Here is a 24,833-nt window from a genome sequence, read left to right on the forward strand (position 1 = left end):
ACAAGGAAGCCTTAGTGGAGACGGTTCAGTGCTGATGAATTAAATGTTTTTTCATTAATGTTTACAGTGTTGCATTTTGTAACTCTGTAGAAATAACACTGCATTTACAGGCAATTTAGAAACATTTTGGGAAATCATTGTACATGCTCTGTGTTACTTATGTAGGCACTCAAACACATCAAATGCAACAAAAATAACATGTAATTATATAGAGAATAGAAAGCCATTTTATCATACACATAAAAGCATGATAAAACAAACACCCTGTCAATATTCACGTGTACTGAGGAATAAATATAAAAGTTGCAGGAAAATATGGAGATATGAAAGAGAACAAGACAAATAGAACAAATTAAATTAATATTTTTTGTAAAAATAGTTTTTAGATTTTGCAATACAAGACATTACAAACAACAACAGCGCCATCCAGTCCCCTCCTACAACCCATAACAACAGGAAGGGAGTAGGGAATGGATATATAAAAAACTAAATAAATCATATAAATCATAAATGTTAGAAGTACCATTTCTTGATCGAGGTAGTAGGAAAGTGCGCCCTGATTATTGTCATAAGCACAAAACTTTGGCTCATGTAATGATGCACAACTGATTATGAGGGTGACACAACATATAAGAAGAGGGGCACAGACTAAATGAAAGTATATGAAGTAGAAATAAGAATCAGAAAAATAAAATAAAACTTGCATATTGCTTGGGCAACATGTTGACAACACAGTCGGTGGAAGTGATGTGACTCGGTGCCTGTGAACACCTCAAGTTACAGCCAGTCATCTTAAAAAAAATTAAAGGAATACTTAAACGTTTTGGAAAATAAGCTTAGTGACACTCTTGCCAAGAGTTAGATGAGAAAATCGATACCACTTTTATAGTTGTCTGTTTAATATGAAGTTGGAACCAGCAGCTGCTTATCTTAGCTTGGCATAAAGACTGAAAACTGGGGAAAACAAAGAAATCTGCCTGAAGCTCACCAATTAACTTGTTATGTCTTGTTTGTTTAACCAGTAGAGAAGCCAAAGTATAAAAACAACCCATTGCTGTTTTATTTAAAGGGAAACTTTGACACTTTTCATGTAGATATCCAGTCAGTGTAGGTGGTAAATGATGCCAATTACAGCAATTCTTCAGTGTGTGCCATATTGACAGAGAAAATGGAGTTCTCCTGTTGCAAAATCTGCTGAAGAACTACAGGCTGTATTAGTTTGGATTTTTAGTATCCATGTTGATATTTTGCCTTACATTACCTTTACCACAGAGATTGTTATATGTCTTAAGTGTTGTGTGAGAGAGTTTGGGGAAATCAGAAACAGTTTTCTTTCATTACTCTCAGTTGTGTCTAGAAGGTAACCCTTGATTTGTGAAACTCTTGCAAAATCTGTATTCATCATTTCTTCGTTGTGCGTGTCTTACAACTGTTAAAATGATCACTCTCGAGAGATATTTAGTGGATCTGGGGTTCCCTATAAGACTGGACCATCAGTCTCTGTCTCCTCTGCTTGTGTCACTTCCATACATCTGTAGTCGCTTCTGGCTATGTTGTCACGTACAGCTGTTATCTCATTGGTTGCACTTTGAAAGGTCAGCAGCAAACAAGGTCGAAGTTCAATTAATTTGAACTTTGAGTGCAGTGCACAAGGTGAATCCAAGCAAAGCGCCACACCAGCGGAATGCAGAGTGATTTTTACCACTGATCATGTGTGGGGGCCTATAGTTTTCTTGGATAATATATCACATTATACAGTTGAGCAATTTACCATCAACACTGACCTGACAACAACATGAACAGTGCCAAGGTTTCCCTTAAGCTAAACTAAGCTGAGCGGCTGCTGGCTCCATATTTACTGTGCAGTGGTGGTGGGTTCAATCTTCTCTTGTACCTCTGTACAACAAAGTGAATAAGCGTATTTACCAAGATGTCAAACTATTCCTTTAAATAAAAGAGGGGGTACATAACTAGATTTTTATAGATTATATTCATATAAATTATATTTTTTTCAGTGGGGTAAAACTCCCTTAAAGTCAGCGATACATCAGGATGAAACCAATTATTAAAAAAGAGGAGGAAAACAGAAACTGCTTTGTTTTCTGTTGCCATCAGATGGAAAAGGTTATGGACATGCAATATACTATTCACATAATCTATTACAGTGCAGACACTTTGCAGTACGTTCTATCTGCATGCAGCTGACATGCATATAAATGGAGGAGGGCAAATTGCCTTATCAAGCGCGAGGTAACCACTTGATGCTGAAGTGCACCTTTCCAGGAAACCTGCTCTCTGTCATAACCTCTCCCAAACCCTTCCCTGTATAATCCTACTCCAATCTCCTCAAGGTGGGATTTGTCTGGATCAATTTCATAATGCATTATTCATTTGAGAATTTAATCAAATATCTCTTCCACCAATCAGCCCAACCCATACTTCTCCTAACCCTCCCTCGCTTCTCTACCCATCATATCAGTGATTGTTAGTGTCACCTGCAATAGCAGATTATCACCCAAATGAATTACTGGGTCACAGGTGAATTAGACGCTTGGCTGACTGTAATCTTTTTTTTCTCTGGCAAAAGTAGCTTAGTGTAAGTTAGTTTTTTTTTCTTCTTTTTTTTGAGAAAGAGAGGGAGAGAAAAAAAAGTGCTTGAGAAAATCCCCTTTCTGCCTGGCTTCCCGCGGGTTTCTGCAGTGTAATGGTTTCCTTTGAGAGGCACTGGTGGAAAGTGCTGATGCTTGTTGGCTGTGTGTGTATGTGCGTGTGTGAGAGTGTGTGTAAAGGCAGCTATTTTCCATGGCTAACTGAGCCACTGATGAGCTTGCCAGCCAGGCCAGAGTCTTGCACAGTGTGTGTTTCTGTGTGTCTGCACATGTGTAAGCCTGTGGGCAAGCAACATTCGTAATTTTGTGTACGGGTGGTGTTCCTGGTGGGTTCAATGAAAATCCCTACAGTTGGTCAATTGCGATAAATGTAATACAGCTTTTTATGACAGTAATTAACTTTCCCTGTCTGTCTGATTGTCACCATTTGCCAGCATCAAAGGGATAGTACTTATTGATAGCTAACCGATCGAGGCAGTGGTAGACCAGCAACACTTCTGCAAGGGTAAAATAACTGATTTTGCCAGCAGAGATTGGTTGGTATTTGACGTGTATAACTGCAGTTTCCCGTTGGAAAAGGCTTTCTGACTGCAAAGTTAAGCGTTGAAATTATTCTAAATACAGTGAACGCTTAGACTGATATTGTGTTTTCTTGTGATCATTAGCTTTTATTGTTTTTGAACAAGGCAGAAAAAACACATCATTACATCAAATGACAGTGTCAAAAGCTGTGAGACAGGACACATGGAATGAGAACAAAGCTAGAAAACTATTTGGCTAAGGAGCAGACAATACTGAGACTAAAAAACAAGCAAACAAAAAAATACAAGCAAACACAAAATAAACAACTAAGGTGGTAGAAAGGGCATATAACAAATCTCACTGGCAGATACTTAGATTATTAAGTGTTAATTAACCAAAGGTCTAAAAAATTCTCTGGGATACAAGCCCAAATGTTAACATTTATTATGTCAGGGTCCATTAATAAAAGAGATGAATTTTGCCCACTTAGCATGATATTTGATATTTTTTATGTGGACTGTCTTTAAGTGGCTAAAATACCTGCTTGTGACTGACTCTGTCCACAGCAGTACATTTTTTAAAAACATGCCGGTGCCCTTCTCTGCTTCTCCAAACCATCTACTGTAGGTAATACATCACTGACTATCAATCATAGTAATCATACATCCTCACATCAAATAATCCATATTATCCCTTTACCGCCTTACAGTTGGTCAATTGAGATAGATGTAATACAACATTTTATGACAGTGATTCCAACTTTTCCTGTCTGTCTGATCATCCCCATGGACCCACATTAAAGTACATCCCCACTTGTGCAGCAGTCTGCCTTCTACGTTTGTTGATGAAGATAACGACACATTGCTTTTCTCCTCCTCCTCCCCTCACTCGGGAGGACTGAAAAGTAAATGAGTGTGGGGCAGAAGGGTTCTTGTCGCTGCTTTGTTGTTCCGTTCTGTTAGTGCAGATGGAATTATATGATAATCAGAAATCAGCAACATTGCTTCCCCTCTGTGTAACGAAAGAGGGTGGGAAGCCTTTAAACATCTCAAAGAGGCATTTTTTCCCTCCCCAGGAAATACAAATATATTTGTTTTGATCTTATCTCTTTTTTTTGAAGAATTTTATGCCCTATTCACGAGTCTACACAAAAAAAAGAGCCACAGCTTCTGAATCTATTCATCTGCTATCTCCTAGCCACCAAGGACAAATTCTACTTTCACATAAGCAGTATATTTAGTTCAAAAGGCTCTGTTGTTGCTGTTGTTCCACATCAACTGGCAAATATGTCATTTAGGCAACTAATATGTCTGTGGTGTGCTGAGGAACAAAAATAGCTTGCGGCTGTTGCACTTCTCCCACTCTTTCCTGCATCTTGTTGTTTATTAAGTCAAGGTGGTGCGAGCTGTCTGAAATCGCAGCTTCTATATGGACTCGGCTTTACGTTATCCTACGGGAAAGGAAGGGGCAGGAGAGCTCGTTCTGAAACTCCCACACAGTGAGAGCGAGTGTGCTGCCAGAGCTTTTAAGCTACAGTTTGCAAATCACCTCTTGCACCACGGGTGACACACAGCCACACACCAAAACATGATACTGGGTAGTTTTTTGTTTTTTGTGGTTTTTTTTATTACTGCAAGCATGATTTCAAAGCTGACTAAAAGTAACACAACATTTCTCACAACTTTAACCACTTCCCAACCCTTCCTATATTCCCGGCGTCACAGTTATCTTGAATCTCTCAGGATCTATGACAAATTTTCACACATTATTTCCTTTTCATTATCACAACCTGTTTCTGCCATTGTACAGTGTGGACAGTCTAAACAGTATAGACCCTACGATTCTAAAAATCTACCATTTCCACATGGACGACAATACAGCTACCCCAAGTGTTTTTCCTGTCATACATGTGACACAGAAGAGAGCTGCTTGTGCTCACTGTATCCAGTTCCTTTTAATACATCCATGCTAGCATCTCTTCCTATTCAGTGAGTAGGAGACAGAGAGAAAAAAAATGGAGAGAACTTAGAGAAAGAAATACTTGAGCAAATTTCAGATGTCCTGGAAAGAAGAATTGCAGTTTCTTATATAAAGTCCTAAAGGAAAAGGGCACATTTGTCTAGAGTTGTCTAACTAACAAACCGTTTGAAAAACAGTCATTGTCTGTGTTATTGTAATGAAATTTGAAATTTAATTAAGTAAGGTTAAATGCTGTGGCCTCGTTGTGGTTTGCAACTTCTAAGTGTCAGTTATCAAGGTGTTCCATGGATTTTTTTTTTCCTTCCCCCAGACAGATGTGGCAAAGGCTGTTGCATGTGCATGGTATGTATGCCATGTACAGTTTCAGTGAGCATCTTCAGAGTGCCCTGTGCTTAAGTGAAAAAAACAAAGATTTCACTTTGCTTAGCAACATGAGGACAGACAAAGAAACTGCAGAGAAAATGGACAATAAGAGTGAGAGCTCCAGAACAAGGGAACAAATGGTTGTTCAGAAGTTGTAAATTCCCCCCTTGACTGAAGAAGCCTTTAGGCCTGTGTTTTTAAAACAAAATTCAACAGGATTCAACAGGTTTTGAAATCTTCCCTATTTTTTAGGTCTCAATGTTACCCAGTGAGGACATAACACACAGGAAAACTATCACACAGTCACACATAAGCACAAAGATTAAATAAATTTGTACTTGGCAGTATTTATCTATAGCGAACACAGTGATTAATAATAAAGCACGACCAATATGTTGGAGATATATTGCGTGAAGAACTGTCCACCCACGCAGTGCTTTAACCTCCATCTGCAAATGTATAGCAGCAGAATCCAAACCATTGTATTTGAATCTTGAACACTGAAGGATAAATACTCACAGGTACAGTCAGTGTATATGTCCTCAGGGCAGCGCTCATTGTGTTCCGACATGTATGTTTGGTGAGGATGCAGCGTGCCTTGGATTTGACTGTACAGGGAAGTCACCGAGGAGAAGACTCTCTAGATATTACGGGGCATCAATCCCTGTCTGTCTGCCTGTCTAGGCTGTTAACCACCTCTGGGCTGCACCATTGATCTCCGTAATTGTCTCGCACTCTTCAAAGGGAGCTGAGAGTTGGTTTGATCCGAGCTGTTTACTTTCACAGCCCCTATAGCCCTGCTCTCTGAAGAAGAGAGCTATCAACCACTTCAGGCATGAGCTAGCATATTATAGTACTATTACTGTGCATGTGCTTGTGTTTGTGTGTGTGTAAGAGGAAGAAAGCAAGGCAGAGAGAGAGACTCAGCCATAGCCTGTAGCCTTACAGGCCTGGGGGTGAGCTAGCAGCTTCTTGCTGTTACATAAGGACAGGGAATTGTATCCTGCAACATTCCCTGTTATCTATCCATGGATATGTAAGGAAATTACTACACAGAAGCCTATGTTGTAACTCTGCTGAGCACAAAATTACAGGCTTCATTCAGCTATTGTTTGTCTGAGAGATGTTTTTCTGACGCCAGACACCAAAAGCTTCATACTAATGCCACAACCGAGATAACAGATGATGATGACAAAACAGGATGTTAAGCTTAGCAACATGCTGTGTGGGTGATAAAATGATAAAGAGCATCTGCATGCAACTTCTCTCCGTTGCTGCACTTGTGGGTCTCGAGTTGAACCACAGAGTCGTAAAAGGGGAAGTTGCTAACCACAGCCCCCGGTGGGTCTAGCTGATAGCAGCTCGCAATACATAGCTGATAATACAAGTAAGCATTTGCATATTGTAAAATACAGGTGGACAGTCTAAACAGTATAGAATAAATTACACCAGTATGAATTTGCCCTATGATATGAATTTTGAATATACTGTGCTGACTGGTAGAGCCTTCACTTTGCTTGACAAAAAAGAAAACAAAAAAACAAAACACAAATTTACAATAGCTGCATCTAGCTATGGCTGCATACACACTCACATGCATCCATGTTTGCATGCATTTACAAACACATAAGCCTCCATAGCTTAAGCACAAGGGTGGGGACTAAGTCTGGTTACTGCTGAGCCTGGGACTAAGTAACAAGTCATGAGTTATATAAAGGGTGTGGCTAAAGTATAGGAGGAGAGGCAAACGGTCACCAGTGAAAAATGAACTCTGCTTAGTCCAATTATGACTCCAAGTTCTAAAAACAAAGTTAATGGATTATGAAAGGGGCAGGGCTAATGAATATGGGGCGGGGCTAACTGGCACCATTGAAATTGGTGAGACCAGTGATGCCTCTGAGTGTCTATGACCAACGGTCATGAATAATGAAATGGGACGTGGCTAAGGAGTAGGGAGCGGGGCATATGTCACTATTGAAGAAGGGCCGCTGCTAAGCTCAATGATGCCCCTCACAAGAGTCTACGACAAAGCATTCTTGAGTTTAATTACATTATGTGAATCTGTTTTGAAGCAATGCACCTTTTTGTTACAGGCCACTTCCACTGCCAAGTTCCTTTTTTGCCACTTGACATGACCAGTTAATCAGCTGTCATTTGGCTCATGACCGACCTTTCCGCTACATATTCTGCAAGTCTGTGAATCTATTTTGAGGTTGTGTGCAGGTTTATGATCAGCCATTCCCATTACCATGCCCCCTTTTTAGTTCATTTGTATGAACACAAACACACACACTTGGCTTGCATGCCAAATTTCAGCCTCATAGGGTGAAAATCATGGCTGTCAAAGGGAGGGGAAATTTTGTGGACTGACTCACGGAGCAACTGACTGAGACCCTTTTCTATAAACAGAGCTGGCTCGACTTGGCTCGACTCGGCCCGTCAGCCCAGCACGGCCAGGGTTTGCTTTTCCATTACAACAGGGCTACCTGCCAGAAGGTGTTTTTTGCTCAAAGAGGGGCTCAAGGAGGCTCACTTCGAGCGGCTGTAAAGCGGTGGATAAACCCATACATGTCTCTGGGATAAACATGCTGTTTCCTGAACTTCTAACATAAATGTCTCTTGCTGTTTTGTTATTTAAACACTTTTATTATAAAGAAGCACAAACAGGAAACGGGGAGAGAAACTACATTTCAAAACATGAAGATTCTGTTAGAAGCTACAAAAGTACTGAGAGCTGAACATAAAAAGACTTTAAGGTACTTCTTTCTGTCTGCTGTGCTGCACACACAAGCTCAGTATCATAACATTTGCTTGTTCATGGGGGAGAAAGAAGGCTTGTCATGGGTTGGATGCAGCCGGTGAGACGTCACCGCAGCCCGCTTGGAAGATGGTCAGGCTCGCTTTGGCCTCACTCCAGAATAGGTCCATCTTGGGTGCAGCTTTGCACGCTGAAAGTGATAATGGAAATGCTTTTCAGCATAGTGCAGTTTGGCTTGGCAGCCCAAAAGCGTTGGAGGAAAAGGCCCACTATAGAGCTGTTGGTCGCAGCTAAAAAAAATGTCACAAGATTTGTCATCATCAGCCTGCCTGAGAACATCTGGAAAACATTAAAGCCCATGCTGCTTTGTTTGGAAACAAAGAACTGTCTGAAAGCGCTTCACAGTCGAGCTAGCACGCTGTGCTTGTGTAAAACATAATGGCAGTGGATAAGAGAATGCAGACAGAGCTGAATAAAGGCAAATATTGTTTTAAATATTGTTTTTATGTTTACATCTTACAGAAAAAAAAAGTTTACAAATTACCTGACTTACATGCACACTGCCATTATAGCCTCCAAAACCAGGAAACCAGGAACAGTTATACCATGTAATGACATAATGATATCCAAGACGATATCTTGTCTCATATCACAATATTGCTGTAATATTGCTATATTGCCAAGTCCTAGGTACAGTTTCCATTACATGGCATGTTTCAGGTTTGAAACCCAGCCAACAAGCAGGAGTCAACAAACAAAATCACATCAGACAACAGTTATTACAAGGGGTGGTCGTTTATTTATTTATTTATTTATTTATTTATTTATTTTCACAGAAACAATTACAGAAAAAGTGAAAGCTCAAAGGTTAGACAGTAGAGAATAGACCAAAGCAAAAATAAGGGTCAAATAAGAAAACTGAAATAGAGTAAAACAAACAGATAGCATAGAAAGCACCATGAGTTTAGCCTGTCTGTGTGTGTCTGTGTGTGTCTGTGTGTGTCTTCTAGTCTAGTCCAATTTTTGCACATTAAATATTCTGAAAATACCTCTTTGCTATGCTTTGCTGTGCAATATAGTTAAGAGTACAGTAATACCTATCATGCAGTTACTATATAAGTGTTCCCTCCCTTCAGGAGCATTTATATTGAAATTTCAAAGAGAATTAATATACCGTAATACATAACATTACAGTCTGTGCTTCAGATTATACCGCAATATAAATTTTAGCCCATACCACCCAGCCCATATCGTAAAGTGTATGATCATATGGATTGGTCTCATCTGCTGACAGAGAGGAAAAGGGGTCTGTTAAAATGCAACTCTATCAAAACAGCTTCAAGTTTGCTGTGCTGTAATTCAAACACTGTCCTCAGTTCAGTAGAGGGGATTTGAATGGGTCTGTACAGTCTTTGGACCAGCTACCAAGTCATGTTTACAGACTGCGAGAGAGGGAGCCTTGATTTTTATCACCTAGTCTGCAGTGGGGTTAGCCATTAAAGTTTATGGACCAAAGAAGCGAGCGTGTGGGGGGAGGCATCGGTAGTGTGCTTCCAGTGTACCAAGGGCAGGCTGCGTGTGCCACAACTTGAGTTTCTTTTTCTCTCCTACCTGCAGCTTTCTCTGAAAGATGAAAGTGGACGTGGGAATCTGAGTTTCTATTTCATGTTACTCAAGCACAGCCTTATCGTTCTTGCTGCCCAGTGTAGTACTCGGAGGCTTCTGTCTGAAAAACCTGGGGCTGCCTGAGAGTTGGCCAGGAACCAAAAGGACGCAGCCAAATCATGATTAAGTAAGGAAGAGCAGGAATAGAGGGAGGGAGAAAAACTAATAGAGTGGTAGGAAGGGCTTCCTGTTTGGGGGCAAGCATTGACAAGCTGAAGGAATGTATGTGAGAGCAGGTATGAACACTGTCCTTTCTCGGCTCTGAAAGAGAATCACAGATATTTTGGAACCTTAAACTGTTCTGTGAGAAAGAGGGACATTAACTTGTCTGCTGGTCTGCAACATTTATCATGGCTCTATAGATCTCTCTGTACTTACAGTAACTGCAGGAGAAGGAATCGTTTAAGGAGTTTTCCCAGTCTGTCAGCTTTCAGTGAGTATTTACCTTTCAGGGGGAAAAAGTCTAGTCCTTGGTTCTTATAGTTTTAGCACAGCAAGTGTTTCTCTTTAAGTGTTTTTAGGAAGCGGGAGATTTTTGCATTACAGAACACGTCTTTTCAGTATATTCAACTTCAAATGACAGCCACTGGCAGTGCTGACAGAAAGCTGCATCCATACTTCTTTTTACCTCCTTCTGTGTTTGGATTATGTGTCATTTTGTTGAATTGTCTGTGGTGGCACTCATGAACTGTGACATTATCTGATTGAAAAGCAAATTTCACAGTCCCAGAAAATATCCTGCTCTGGCATACTGCAGATATACAATGGTAAAAATAGCATGCTGGAGAGACTGGTGAATTCATTCATATGTCACCCCCCCCCCCCAAAAAAAAAAAAAATGGAGACTTTATATTCAGTGCAACACTATCAAAGATGGTCTAATAGGCTGGGATAATGACTGAGTTTGTTTGTCATTGTAGCCCATATTTCGGAACAGCCAGCTCTATTCTTCAAACAGCTGGCTAATTAAACTAGCAAATGCATTAAGTATTGACAAAACTGCACCATCGTAGCTCCAATTTCAACATCACTCAGATATTAAAATATTGATTCAGTTCTTAATCATAAAGGATAGTAACGTATCCCTTGTTGTTGAGCTTCATAGTCCACTTCTTTAATTTAGTTTAGATATGGATTTTTTCTTAAAGCCCCCATGTGTTCTCATGGTAATTTACACTTGTCTGACTCCAAAGCAAGATAAGAATTATCACTGAATTATGTGAGCACAGAAATTAAGTCATGGAAAGCTATGCCAATTAAGAGCCCACTTCCAAGATTTTACACTCAATAATCTTACTGGAGTTGAAAAAGATTAAAGTTTAGCTTTCTTTTTTATCAAAACCAGACCCAGAGGGCATTCATCTCTTCTGTTTCAGTTTCACATTTGCACAACAACTCATACTTTTTGTTTTACAGTAAAAGCTTTTTGTGCCTTTGATACATTTCAAAAGTTATTCATAAAGCAGACAAAAATAGTACAGAAGATTAATAAGGCATGTAAAGGCAAAAAACACTAGAAGAACACATCAAAGTATGTTGTATCTGACTACAAATCAGTGTTTTTACCCTCAGATAAGTCTGCCTCACATTGCTTGGAGCACTTACGACCAGTGTTGGTAACAAAATGTGCACAACATCTACACCCTGTAATGCTTTACTCATCCAGGTAAAACTACACACTGAAACTCAACAAAAACATAAATGCCCAAGATCTAAGACTTTTTTCTGTGCCCAAAAGGTTTCTCTCCAATTTTGAGCTCAAATTTGTTAAAAATCTGCATTAGTGAGCATCTCCTTTGTTGAGATAATCCATCCACCTGGCAAGTGTGATCACTGTGCAGATGTGCCTTGGACAATAAAAGGACACTCTAAAATCTGCAATGTGCCAAGTCCCGCCCTCCTTAGTTACTGTTGCTAATCCTGTCAAGCTTTCCATCCTCAGACTACACATACGCAGTTTACAGTGATAATAGTGGCAGATTTAACATCTAAATTGGGAATAATTGTTGAAACATGAGGTCTTTGATTCTACAGAGAAGTAGTTAAACAAAAACAGCATCTCATGATGATTCTCACTAGCAAATTTAAAAAGTGAAGATAGCAAATGTAGGCTAATGTTTAATATATAAAGTTACTTAAATGCTGAGTACATGATATGACATTAATGCTAAAAGACTGAAGCCAAAGCTGCATCCCAGCAAACACTGGTCGGACGGTAAAGTACATCATATATATGTATACAATAGAAATACACTCATTAATGTCAGAAAAGGAGCTAAGCTAGCCCTGCTTAGAACAGTACAAGACAAACAGCGATATGTCGTCTTCAGCCCACTTTGATTATGCACAGCCCTCATCTTCCTCCTGGTGGGAATAAGCAATGTGTTTGTCAAATACAGTGGTATGTAACACAAGTTTGGCTCGAGGTAACTTTCCAGCAGGTACTAAGCTAGTTGCCAGTTTGTGTTTGGAGGAGAAGCTTAGGGTCAAGCAAAGGGTCTATTGGCATGCTGACGGCAGGAATGTCCACACAAGCTGTTGCTTATGAATTGAACATTTATTTCACTACCAGACGCGGTTACCAGTGTTGTTTACAAGAATTTGGCAGTATGTCCAACCAACCTCGCAACCACAGACCACATGTAACCACACCAGCCCAAACCCCACTAACCCTCCATCTGACTTGTTCACCTGCAACATCATGTGAAACCAGCCATTCAGACTGCTGATGCAACGGCTGGTTTGGGAAACCAACAAATTTCTGCATCAGAAATAATCTCAGGGAACCTCATCCGTATACTTTCCATGTTCACCAGGGCCTTGAACCTGCAGTTCATCATCATAATCGACTTGAGTGGGCAAATGCTGGCAGGCCACAGGCCACAACGTTCAGGTGGAGGAAAAATCTTGACAAAGGAGAAGTGCTCCTTACCACAGATTGTCACTAATCTGAGACAAACAAATTTGTTCTCAAAATTTGAGAGACGTAAGCCCTTGGCATGCACAAAAAATATATATCTCCAACTCGTAAAAGCTAAAACAAAAGTGTTGCGAACCTCTTCATACAGAAGCAGAACCAGCTGCATTAGCCCAAATATGAGCCATTAATTGTTTGCAATACCTGTTTTTGAAGAGACCACATTTTCAGATGCATTCAGTTGGGAAAGTTTCCTAGAGTTACAATAGTTCAAGGAAAAGATAATTCTCATTCTGGAAACCTTTTTCTCTTGTAAAAGTGAAACATGAAAGATTTCCATTAAAGCAGAATGGCTTCCTGAAAACTTGAAGGGCCGACTAGCTCTAAAAGCCTCACTATAAGTAGACTTGCAGCATTACGGCTACAAACAACCTACTCTCTATTTTTTCAAACAAAATTTCCAGATAATTTAATTTTATTTAACATTCAAGCCAGTATGGTAAAATCATTTGTCTTTGCACAAGTGAGAGACAAAGTCAGTGCTGTTTCATGTGAGCTGTTGGTGATGCAGTGATGAAATAGATGGGGAAGGGCAAAAGAGGGTGAGCTCCGGCCTGGCTGGACCTCTGTCTGTCTACAGGCTTTTATTTTTTTTCTTTCTTACAGATCAAAAGCAGGGGAATGAGGTCAAGGTAGAGAACCATGAAAAGAATAAGTCAGGGAAGAATGGGAGGACGATGCCGAGGGTAGGCAGCTAAAAATGAGAACATCAGCTCACCCTGGGAAAACACAACCGCCTGTTTTTGTCCGTGCTTGTCGGAGTTTGGAGGTGACTGGCCGTTTAAGATCCCTTGTTGCCGTCTGTCTGAAAACTGTCAGCCACCAGTGGTGTTTGTTCGATGATCTTTACATGGGCTAACACATCCACTGCCTACAGATTCAGACGAGGTCCATGAATAATGCGCGCATGCGTGTGCAGTGGCGATAGTGTTCATCCAGCTGTGAGTGCTGGTTAAAAAATGCTAAAAAGCAGGAATTAAGAAGTACTTAAGCTTTTCCTTTTGCACCCTTGAGTCTCGAACATTTTCCCAGCAGTAGGTAGCTCGTGCTCCCCGTATTGGATGTAAGACCAATCCCTGCCTGTCTCAGTGTGCTTTTCAGGAACTCTCAGTTTGAATGCTCTGAAATATGTCAAACATTTTGAACTTCAAAGTAGGGCATTAAAAAAATATAATAAAAAGTGCCTGTTTTCAGTGTGCTTGATTCATAGTTTTTGAACAAGCTTTGATCTAGGATTTTCCATGCAAGATGTTATACGACATACATTTCCCTTCCTGTAAGATTCAAACCAAATATTTGTTGTACGCAGATTTTAAGAGTGGGAGTACTCACAAAAAAATGCCACAAAATTCATCAATAGTCATTGACAAAAAATGTACAAAAGGATTTGGCACAGATGCACATAAATACTGTTGCACAGACAGAGTAAGCAGACTGAGAAGCATCTTTGTATTAAATAGTGATCTTTGGCAGGTATGAGTTCATGCACTGTCTGACTTCTATTTGCCACTCAGGCTATCAATCCCCATGGTAATGAAGGCAGCGAGAACACTTAAAAAATGTAGTGTTTCCACCCACGCTCCATAATTCCACACCCCACCTCCCATATTAAGGAAGGCTGACAACTCATCACCATGACCTCCAGTGCTCAGTTGTGTGTTTGTACATTTCAGTCTGTGTGTACTTACAAATGCTGGGTGGGTGGCACATCCATGTGTGCTGAAGTGTTTGTGTTTTTGTGTGTCTCATTGTGTTTGCGTGTGTACCTGTTCGGGGTGATAAGGGGCCGGTGTGGAGCGTGTCCTTTGTTCTGCCAGAATTACTCATCCCCCTGTGTCAGCTTGGGTAAATTAAACCCTGCTTAATCCAAGGTTCAAGCCCAGGTAGTTAAAACCTAAGCTTGGTGTCACTGGTGGTTTTGCTGTGCGGGTTTTGTTCGTCATTGTCTTGAAGTCTCAAAATGGACTGATGTTTTTTTTCTCTGAGAGGCAGCTGCATGTGTCTGTAAATATAAATGTTGCAGTGTTGGCCTCTCATGTGATCCTCAAGTGTGTCTGTGAGAGTATTGAAGTGTTTATTCATGTTATACATGAACACACACTCATACACATGTACACTGTAAAAAAACAACAACTTTGTTTTAACTTAATTTGTTCAATTTTGTTTCAGTTTGTTTTCATCTAAGATTGAAAGGTTGACCGAATTTGAAAAGACAAGTGGAGGTAATTTTGTAATGGTTCGAAACAAGTAAACATCTCTAGTCATTAAACTTAATATTAATTTTGATGTACTTAAAAAAACATGTTCAATAATTTTACAATATTAAGTCGAGTCAACAACTTCAGTCACACCAACATTACAAATAAATTTGATGTTGGTGTCTGTTTTATGGTGTTTTCTTTATTTGTCCACACATTTCAACACATATACACTGTAAAGATAAACTTTATTTTAACTTCAAAATGCTAAGTGTCTGGGCTGCCTTACAATTTTAAGTTGACTCAGTGCCCCAGTAGCTCAGTTGATAGAGCATGCAGACCACGTAATCCATGAGTCCCCAGCAGTGGTTGTGGATTTGATGCCAGAATGTGGCCCTTTGCTGCATGTCTTTCCACCACTCTCAATTTTATGTTGACTGAATCTGAAAAGACAGGGTGTGATAATTTTGATTCAGAACACAGTTGTAAACCACAGTTGTAAACATGTTAATGCGTTTAAGATTTTAAGTGAGAAAAAAACTAAGTCATGCTGACAACATTACAAATTTCCCACTTTCTCATTTTGAAAAGTCACTTCTCAGTTCTTAATTTCAATTTACAGCTGCATCTGCTCCTGTTGGAGTTACTTTGATCAAGTGCAGACATAAGGATGATGATAATTGTTGTTGTTGTTGTTGCTTTGAAAACAAACAATGACGACTTATCTTTAAGTGTCTTAGAAACACACTGCAAGTTTTCATCATGAGTTTTATCCAAACCAGAAAAAAAGGGTCTCAGGAGAGTTTAAATGGATGCTGGCAACCACCAAAAAGCCCCTAAATTTGGTGGCCAAAGTACATTTTTGGTAGTCCAGATGTAAATTTACGTAAAACAATACAGAAAAAGTGAGTTAACACAACTTAACACTGCTTTCCATAACTGAAGGCACTGTTTCCACTGAAATATAGTCTATATCCTTTGTTCTCAAACTGTGGTACATATACAACCAGTGGTATATGAGTTTCCTCTAGTGGTACGTGAAGAAATGTCAGAAATGTTTTTTGAAATGAAATAAAATAATTTAAAAAGAACTAATACTACGAAAATGCTACAAAAAGCAAATGAAAATTCATAAAACATCAGATTACTGAAATTGTCCAATATCAACCTGTTATGCACTCATGATTATGCGTGTAGCGTCCGTATACATCATCCATCCACTAGTTACAAGCTAAACTGTGATGAGGTAAAATGAAAAGAATGAAACGGAATTCTTCAAAACGCAGCAATCTGAAAACCTGTTCGCACCAAACGACACAAAACACTTAGGCGGTACTTGGAGGGATCAATATTTTCTGAGGTGGTACACGGTGCAATAAGTTTGAAAAACTCTGATCTCAACTTTTCAGCCAGTTGATGAAACTGGCATCATGCACGACAGAGCGTTACAGTCCTTAGATGTGTCATATTCTAGTCACTTAAACTTCTGCTTCCGTTCACTCCTAAATTTTCTGTGTCATTGTTTCATAATCCACCTCTTGGGTTTCTGGTTCCTCTATAAGGAACATGTTAGCAGTTTGAGGAGGCTTAGTAAACCCAGACTTCAGTAGCTAAGTACTGTTTGCTGTTGGTGCTGCTGTCTGATAGTAAAAGGCACAAATGAATTGAGATGTTTGTGGAACTGCGATGCTGTGTTGGTGAAGACGGTATGGAGTAACTTGGTGACCACAGAGTAACTTTTGCCTCAATTAATGTTGGAAGCATTAAATAAAATGAATTAAATACTAGAAGTTTGAAGTTTAATTAACTTGAATTAATAAAACTGAAAATGAAAGACATGTAGACAGAAAAGGGATAGACTTGAAAAGGTCACAGCTCCTGCTGCGTTGAAACTTCACAGCCCCTGTTCAGAGGAGACTCGGGGAAACTAGTTCCCTTTTTTCATCCCGTGCATTCATTTGTTCCACAGATCCATTTGTATTGAAGTATATGAGAAAAGATTTTGATTTGATGATTTTTTACAGTGTACCTTGCACCGTGTGGTCAGAACTCATGTTAATTCAAGTAGCCATAACAAATGTTTCTTTTCCTGTTGGCCATCTGAGTCACAGGCTGCAGCCGAGGTGTGACACACAACTCTGTCTGTCTCCCTCCCTCCCTCTCTTTCTTTATATTCTTCTATATCTCTCTCCCTTTTCTGTGTTGCTATCTTGGTTCTCAGCCCATTAATTGTTTGCCTTCCTTCCTTTCTGTCTCTTCCTCTTATGTGTTGTTCCACCCTCCTCTTCCTTCTCCACCTCGACTGCTTGTATTTGTCGACTCCCTCCCTCTTGTGGCTCCCTCCTCCTCCTCCTCCTCCTCCTCCCCTCGCGCTCTCTCTCTCTCTCTCTGTCTCTCCCCCTCGCTGGTCTCGCTTACTGTCAAGCCAGCCACAGCAGCAACAGCGGTAGCGCCAGTAGCTCACTCTAGCCAGTTCTCAGTCACAGCGGAGGCTGCAGTGTATGTGTGTGTATATATATGTGTGTTTGATGTGTTTACAATGTGTGTATCAGCCAGTGTGCCTGCTGCTCTGTAATGCGTGAATATATCACATACATGGAGTTACTCTAACTGAGGATTGGATGAAGAAATATAGGAAGACGCGTCCTGGAGCTCATTAGGAGGAAGAAAGAAGACATAACATCTCTTTTCCTCCTTCTTTCTTCTTTATTTCAGTCTCTTTCTTTCTGTCGACCTCTCCTGATTTCTACAGCTTCTTCTCTCACTCTCTTACTGGTATTCTTGTTTGCTGCTGCAAGGATTGTGTGCAACATAACTGTAAGTGGACTTCCTTGTGTGTGTGTGTGTGTGTGTGTGTGTTGTTACATTCTTACAATCTGTATGTCAATTTTTAACTCACTGTGTCCATATTTTGTGCCTGAGTGCACGCATATGCATGTCAGAATAAATGGCATGTCATGACATCTCTAATGACTTAATTAGGCCAATTTATGAAGCCCTATTTGTAGCGAAGGAGCAGGATATTCATGTAGACACTACTGACCTCTGTGGTATAAATCTGCTCATATTCATAAATGTTTGCCAGATGTGAATTATTCAGCGAGTGCCAAAGCTGTCACTGCTGCCATTTATATAAAATGTCATTTGTTGGCATAGCATGTGAATGAATGTCCTCTCCTCCAGGTATTCTCTGCAGATAGTGTGTGTGTGTGTGTGTGTGTGTGTGTGTGTGTGTGTGTGTGTGTGTGTGTGTGTGTGTGTGTGTGTGAGTGAGTGAGTGTGAGAGAGAGATAGACAGATCAGGAGAGAGAAAATGATTGAGAGAGAGTTAGTGTGTGTCTGTGTGAGTGTGTGTCACTCTGTCACTCATGGCGTGGAGAAAATCAATAGATCTACAGCTTGAGTTGGACCGTTTACCTCTGCCAAGTGATGGGTAGACGTTGTGGCCTTCAAAGGTTGCTTGGGACTGCCTGCAGACGCGGACTTATGTCAGCTTGCTGTGCTCCTGCACAAGTGTCTCATTTTTTGTCTATGATTGATCTGTGTGTGTTTTTGAGTGCACTTTTGTCTGTATTTATCTTTAAGTTTGTGTAAAATGTCTTCCTGGCAAGCAGCTGTCATTTTTTTGAAAACCGGTGAAGGAGATCATAGATCAAAAAGTTTCCTTTGGAGCTTGCAACCGGCATGGTCAATAGGACCAGTCAAGGGAACGAGCCAGAGCAGGCAAAAAGATAGATAGAAAAAAGAGAGAGCTAGAGCATGTGAGAAGGGACCAGAGCGAGACAATCATAATCAATCCTCCATGATCCTGGAAGAGCATCATTTGTCTTCTTTTCTCACTCCACTCCTCCTCTTGCCCCCATCTTTCTCTCATTTTCTGTGGTACAGCCACTTTGATCTTGTGTAAGAAGACGGTCTCCAGAGCTTCATTACTTTTAAAGCCTTCATCGTGAGGGGCCATAAAAAGATGCTAAGGAATGGATTTCTAAGACCATTTACCAGACGTTCTGTACCGGCTGCGGGTAATGGCTACACAGGGATATAATGTTCCTCCGTGGTGTGTAATGGCCTTCTGTGCCTTGTGCTCTGGGTTATCAGGGCAAACTGGGATTGGCTATGATACGTCAGTGCTGAAGAATGTGACGTGTTGCATATTAAGTGGTGCCTACTGGGGGTCCTGGCTCTGTTTAATTCATAAGGACATGGCACTATGCTGCATAAAGTTGTATCTGCATATGTTGCTTAGGGTTGTGTGTCCTCCTTGATGAATTTAATTTGCTTCTTAGACCTTTCACTGTGTTATGTTTTTTCATAGCAGTGTTGACTGACCTTGCATTTCGGTCTCTTCCTCTTTCTCTTTGCTTGCGCACGCATGCGTATGTGTCTCTGTTTGCCTACTTGTGAGTGGGCCGGGGCAGAAGAATGTGTTTGGGGCTGTGTTTTGCCGTAAGCATGTGGGGATTTGTATGGGGTAGCAGGAAAATGCTATGGGAGGAAATGATTGAGAGAAAAGGTCACTAGACAGGATGCCCTTTTTTATCTGATACAGGGGACTGCAGAGAGACCAAGAAAGGAGGGAGAGAGAACGGTGCAGTGGTAGGAAGAAGGAGAAATGCAGATTAGAGGTAGCCAGATAGCCAAACAACAAAAGAAAATATAGAACAAAGCAGCAAAACACCCATGTATGATATTTTCAGCCAGAAAATAATCTCATAAATGTTTAAAGTCAGTAAGTCATGTTGACTATATGATGGGGAAAGCCACAGTCATGTGGTCTGTTCGCTTTGCTATGTGTCAGGGTGCTACCTTTCATCAGTCATGCCTTCTTTACTACAGTTGCCATATAACCCCTAGCTCTATGACATTGTGACATGTCCTTTGTGAAGCTTTTTACCGTTTCACAGATGCACTGATCCAACCTGTTCTCTACTTGTACCTTAACTCAGAGTATCTGCTGATGACTGGTCCAGTACAAGGGTTCTCTTTTTTTCAAAGTTTTTGCCAATTTTCCCATTTAAAAGCAGCATAATGTACTGCATGGAACTCATTAGAATCAATTGAACTGATTAGAATTTGTTAGTCAGTGGTCAAGGTCACTGTGACCTCACAGAATATATTTCTGCAAATAACTCAAAAATTAATTTGCTAAATGGCCAAATTCCACACAAATTTCTAATGGGATAAAATGATGAGGTGATGACATTTTCTATCCAAAAGGTCAAACATCAACTTCGCTGTGACATAATGTTTTGCAAAAACACTATAGTTTCTATAGAAGTTCTATATCAGTTCTCAACCTTCTTCTATAAAAATGGTCTCTAAGTGAAGAAAGCATGTTTTGCACTGAAATTATTTACTGGATGCATACATGTCAATACAATGGAACTTCCATTATGGAAAAAAAAAACAACAACATTTTATTAAAACTTTCACTGCCTAGATATGTTTGGCAGAAGCATACGGCCTCAGCGGTAATCGTAGTTATGTAAGGTAACACAAGGTCAGGGATGCTAACAATGTGTTGGCGGGCCTCTGTGACTGAACAGATATAACTGATAGTGCAGACACTAAATTTTCAAATGATAATGAAGAGCTTGTATTTAATGTGGATTTGTCACATCATGAATAGAGCTGAGACGATGAGTCGATTAATAGATTAGTTGATTGACAGAAAATTGATTGTCAACTATTTTGATAATTGAATAATCGCACCATCATTTTTAAAGACGTGTCATGAAGGATTTCCCTAAAAAACAATTTATAGTCTCATAATGATAAACTCTTCCAGTCATCAATCATGACTCACTAGAAGTGTGTGGTGGTGTCTGTATCTGCAGATATCCTGCTCTCTGCCTGTATTTTCTTATTTTCTCATTATTATTCTGCTGTATTCAGGATGCTTTACCAACCCAAATTTTGGTATTTGATGACCTGCAAAAGAAACTCAACAATCAGCTGTCTTTCTTGTGCTTTTACAAAAAACAGCTTTCCTTCATATTCAGCTTTTTTACCTCAGCTTCTCAGATAAGATTTGCTGACTTTGTGGTCATAGTTGATAGTAGGCTGAATATGTTTGGGTTTGGATTGATAATCTGATTAAACAAGGAATTTTTAGACACCGTGTGGGGCTCTAGGAAATTATAAAGGGAGTTTCATGACAAAACGTAATATATGTTCTGCCGCCAGGGATATTTCTCTTATTAAAACAGTAACAAAAGACATAGTTTGATGACATTGAAATAGTGTGGGATCACTGGAGTTGTTTCCTTTATTGTTAAATAACCACCATAGCAGAAGAAAATTTATCTGACATGACTCAGACAGAAATTATATTCACAGACGAGGTGATATATTGAGTTTTATTCATGTTATGTTTTGTCACATTTTCCGACTTCCTCCCTCACACTCTGACATATCTGATATATCCTGTGTTAAGTTATAGCAACTAGTGATATTAGGAAACACTGCTGAATAAGTTACAGATCTCCCTGTTTTTGACCATAGATGGAAACATTTGTGATAATGTAAGTACACAACTCAAAAATACAGTAACTGTTAGTTGCAGCACTAATCATGACTGATAATCAGTCTGCTCGATGAGGTAACCATAAGGACCAATACTACTCTGGCGTATTGGGTTGGTGCATCTCATTTGCACAAGCTGCCGTCTCCTTGGTGGGGGAGGAGAGTAAAACTCTACTGAGTGTGTGTAAGATCTCTGGTGTTTGCTTACAATACCTGGAGCTCATTTGCATTCATTTCAAAAACGGACACAATCCTGTTGTCATCTTCAGAGACAAGGTACAGCCTTTGACAGCTATCTAAAGCAAGACTGGGGCAAGACTGACGAATTGTCTTGTTTCGTATTGTCACTATTATAAAAGCCTAGAAATAAAAAAAAAGGACACTTCAGTTTGGTAGATGAAAGGGCTAGAAATTATACTGTCGCATCTCGGTATTTCAGAGAGGAGTGTGAACAGGCTGCAAATACTTTAATTAAGATCTTCTTTGTCCCCAGTACAATGAAATATGTGGACTCACCTTTGTACCTGTTGTTAATTACCTACACTGTGTTTTAGCTTTGTTCGGCGCAGCCTGTGTCCTTGGCACGCTCTCAGCCTTTCCGTCCTGCAGCACAGGCTAGCATGGTGGTGGTGTTACTCGCAGGTGCAGGACTTTTCTGTGTGTGTGTGTGTGTGTGTGGATGTGCCTGCATCTTGGCCTGCCCATGACAGAGTGTGTGAGTGTGTGTGTGTGTGTTTTCTACGAATGTGGATCATCTCTCTTCGTTATTGATGGGCTCGTCCCCTACCTCACTCTCCATGACCCAGTTCTCGTGTGCTGACACCCCCTGTTCACATCATGCCTGCAGCAAACACATGTTGTCAGAGCAGTGGGAAAGGGGAGACAGAGGGTGAAAGAGAGGCAGAAAATGAGAGGGGATTGTGTCCCCGCGCCTCGTGTCAACAAGATTACACATTTTTACTTTTTTTAGATCAGAGGACTCAAAGTAATATCTGACAGATTATGTGTGATGCTTACCTGCTTGTAACACCTCTGTGGTGCGCTCAGAAGAAGAAAAGAGGTGTTCTGTAGTTCTTTTATTGTTTTTCCAGCTCTCTACTTGCTCTTGAGTTACTTCGCCTTGTGTTAACCGGCTATATTTTTCTCCTCTGTTCACTTCTACAGAGCAGCTTCCTGGGTAGTGCCACATTTTCAGTTGGCGATCTGCTGAGGGCTAAAGATGAATGCCTGACCTTGAGTCTCAGGTAAGTGCATGTTTCTGTCATGCTCTGTTCATTGCTCTCCACGTTCCTCCAGGCTAAATAAAATTCTGTCTTTAGAGTCCAAAGATTAGGCCTCTGTACACAAGAACTGACAGACCAACTTAAACATCAAACTGAGATGAGGTGGGAAAAGAAACCTTCACACAGATGTTGCAACAGCAGCTTCAGGAACGTTGCTGTAGCTGCCAGGGTTGTTAGTTTCAGAGATGTTGTGTTTGAGGGTGGGAATACAGTACTCTGATCTGTTTTTTGTTTTTTTTGGTAAATGGGAGTGGGAATGAGTTTTTTTTCTGGTGTAATGAATGGAAGAAAAAGGAATACCTGTGTCTTTGGCGCTAAACAATATATTTTTAAAGGACATTCTTGTATATTTTGAGGCACACATTCAGCCAAAGACTGACCATCATAGAGTGATAAATCAAGGAAAACATTTTTTAATGCTGATCAAGAGCATGGATGCACCCTCTGCTCTTCAAGTCATTCAAGCTTAAGTATCTCAGATACTTGATAAAAGCCACCAACAGACAAAATAATAAGCACAAATTTAAAGGACACTTAGAGCGCAACCATCCTTAAAGACAGGACTACAAGGATATGATCAATAATTTTGTCACAAAGAAGATTGTTTTTTTTTGCCTTTTGGAGGGTCAGTCACAAACAACAGATAAGCCATACTCCTGAACATGATTAATGGTGTATCCATCTTATGAGGGACTCGGCATGATTGTGAATAGGTTTGATGCAGGCCTATAAATAAATGACTACCAAGACTCGATGAGCATGAAATGGTATTTTGCTGTTAGATTTAGTTATTTAACACACAGCAGTAGAGGGATTTTTGGCGGAAAGATTTTCTGTCAAAAGAGTGACAAATACAATTCATGAGCTGGTGGAAAATGAGTGTTTGATAATTGTTTGAATACCTTTCGTAATTGACTGTGTTCTTTCTGTCACTCTAAATGGAGCCAATAGTGTAGGTTTAGTCAGGAATGTAAAGTCATTAGTTCCGTTCAAATTAGGTGTTCATCAACTACACACCTACACAGAAAAATTAAGATACTTGACTCATACTCATTTATTACCTTCATATAACCAATTGAAAACAACATAACTTAACTTTGACATAACTTTGTGGGTTTTTTTTCTTCAGTCATCTAATTGTGTTAGTTAATTATTTGAGTTTAAAGACTTAAAAAAAAAACTTAAATCACCAGTGTGTAAGATTCACCATGATCTATTAGCAGAATATGGCAGAATTGTATTGATGATAGTATTTATAACTATGTTTTAATTAGTGTGCAGTCACCTTAAAATAAGACCCATTGTGTTTTCATTATCTTAGAATGAACTGTTCATACCTACAGCAGGTGTGGGACGTCTTCAGCAGAGGTTGCCATGTTGCACCGCCATGTTTCTACAGTAGATCTCAGTTACAGTTGCTGGAATCAGAGTGGGGGATGTTTATTAGGCGCAGCAACTTAAAACTTAATAATGAACCAACCTTTCAGTCATTTGTTTTGTTCAAAGTAAAGGGAGATCTAAAGATCAAAATAAGGGTTAAGTTACTAATATTGTTTATATTTTATACTATAAAATGTCTGTTGTAAATTTTAACACAAGGGTCAAAAGTCTCTTAACTGGTGGGAAAATTTCCTCACTGTGGCATCTCTACGAAATACCACCTGGAAATCTTGCTTTTGCTGACCTCCTGCAATTTACCTTTTCAACTTGCTGCAGTGATATGCAGGTGTGGGCCAGGACCCTGTGGCATCATTGTTGGATATGATTAAAGGTGCAACAAATAATACTTCTTACCATCAACCACGCCTATCATTGATGTCGGGTGTGGTCAGACTTGAAACAGATTTTAATCTGCCAACCAGCGGAGGCAGTGAAACACTTTGCTGTTAATTGGCCAGCTGCAACTGATACATTTTAAGCTGATTCATAAAGCATTTCTCAATTCAGTGTTGC

The 24,833-nt window shown here is 39.9% G+C and overlaps 1 protein-coding gene across 5 annotated transcripts in view; it reads left to right on the forward strand.

The window, feature by feature from the left end:
* inpp4b (inositol polyphosphate-4-phosphatase type II B) overlaps positions 1-24,833 on the forward strand; it is a 195,220-nt gene that overhangs the window by 51,098 nt on the left and 119,289 nt on the right. For 3 of the 5 annotated variants that reach the window (XM_084715166.1, XM_084715167.1, XM_084715168.1), the window contains one exon: positions 22,762-22,841. In XM_084715166.1, the coding sequence (XP_084571292.1) occupies positions 22,762-22,841 (80 nt within the window). Of the gene's footprint in view, positions 1-10,171; positions 10,331-17,496; positions 17,890-22,761; positions 22,842-24,833 lie in introns of those variants that run through there. The other 2 variants (XM_084715170.1, XM_084715169.1) reach the window with 2 other exon arrangements.

Source organism: Lutjanus erythropterus, chromosome 3, assembly GCF_056507025.1.
Source record: "Lutjanus erythropterus isolate fLutEry1 chromosome 3, fLutEry1.hap2, whole genome shotgun sequence".
NCBI classification, from domain to species: domain Eukaryota; kingdom Metazoa; phylum Chordata; class Actinopteri; order Lutjaniformes; family Lutjanidae; genus Lutjanus; species Lutjanus erythropterus.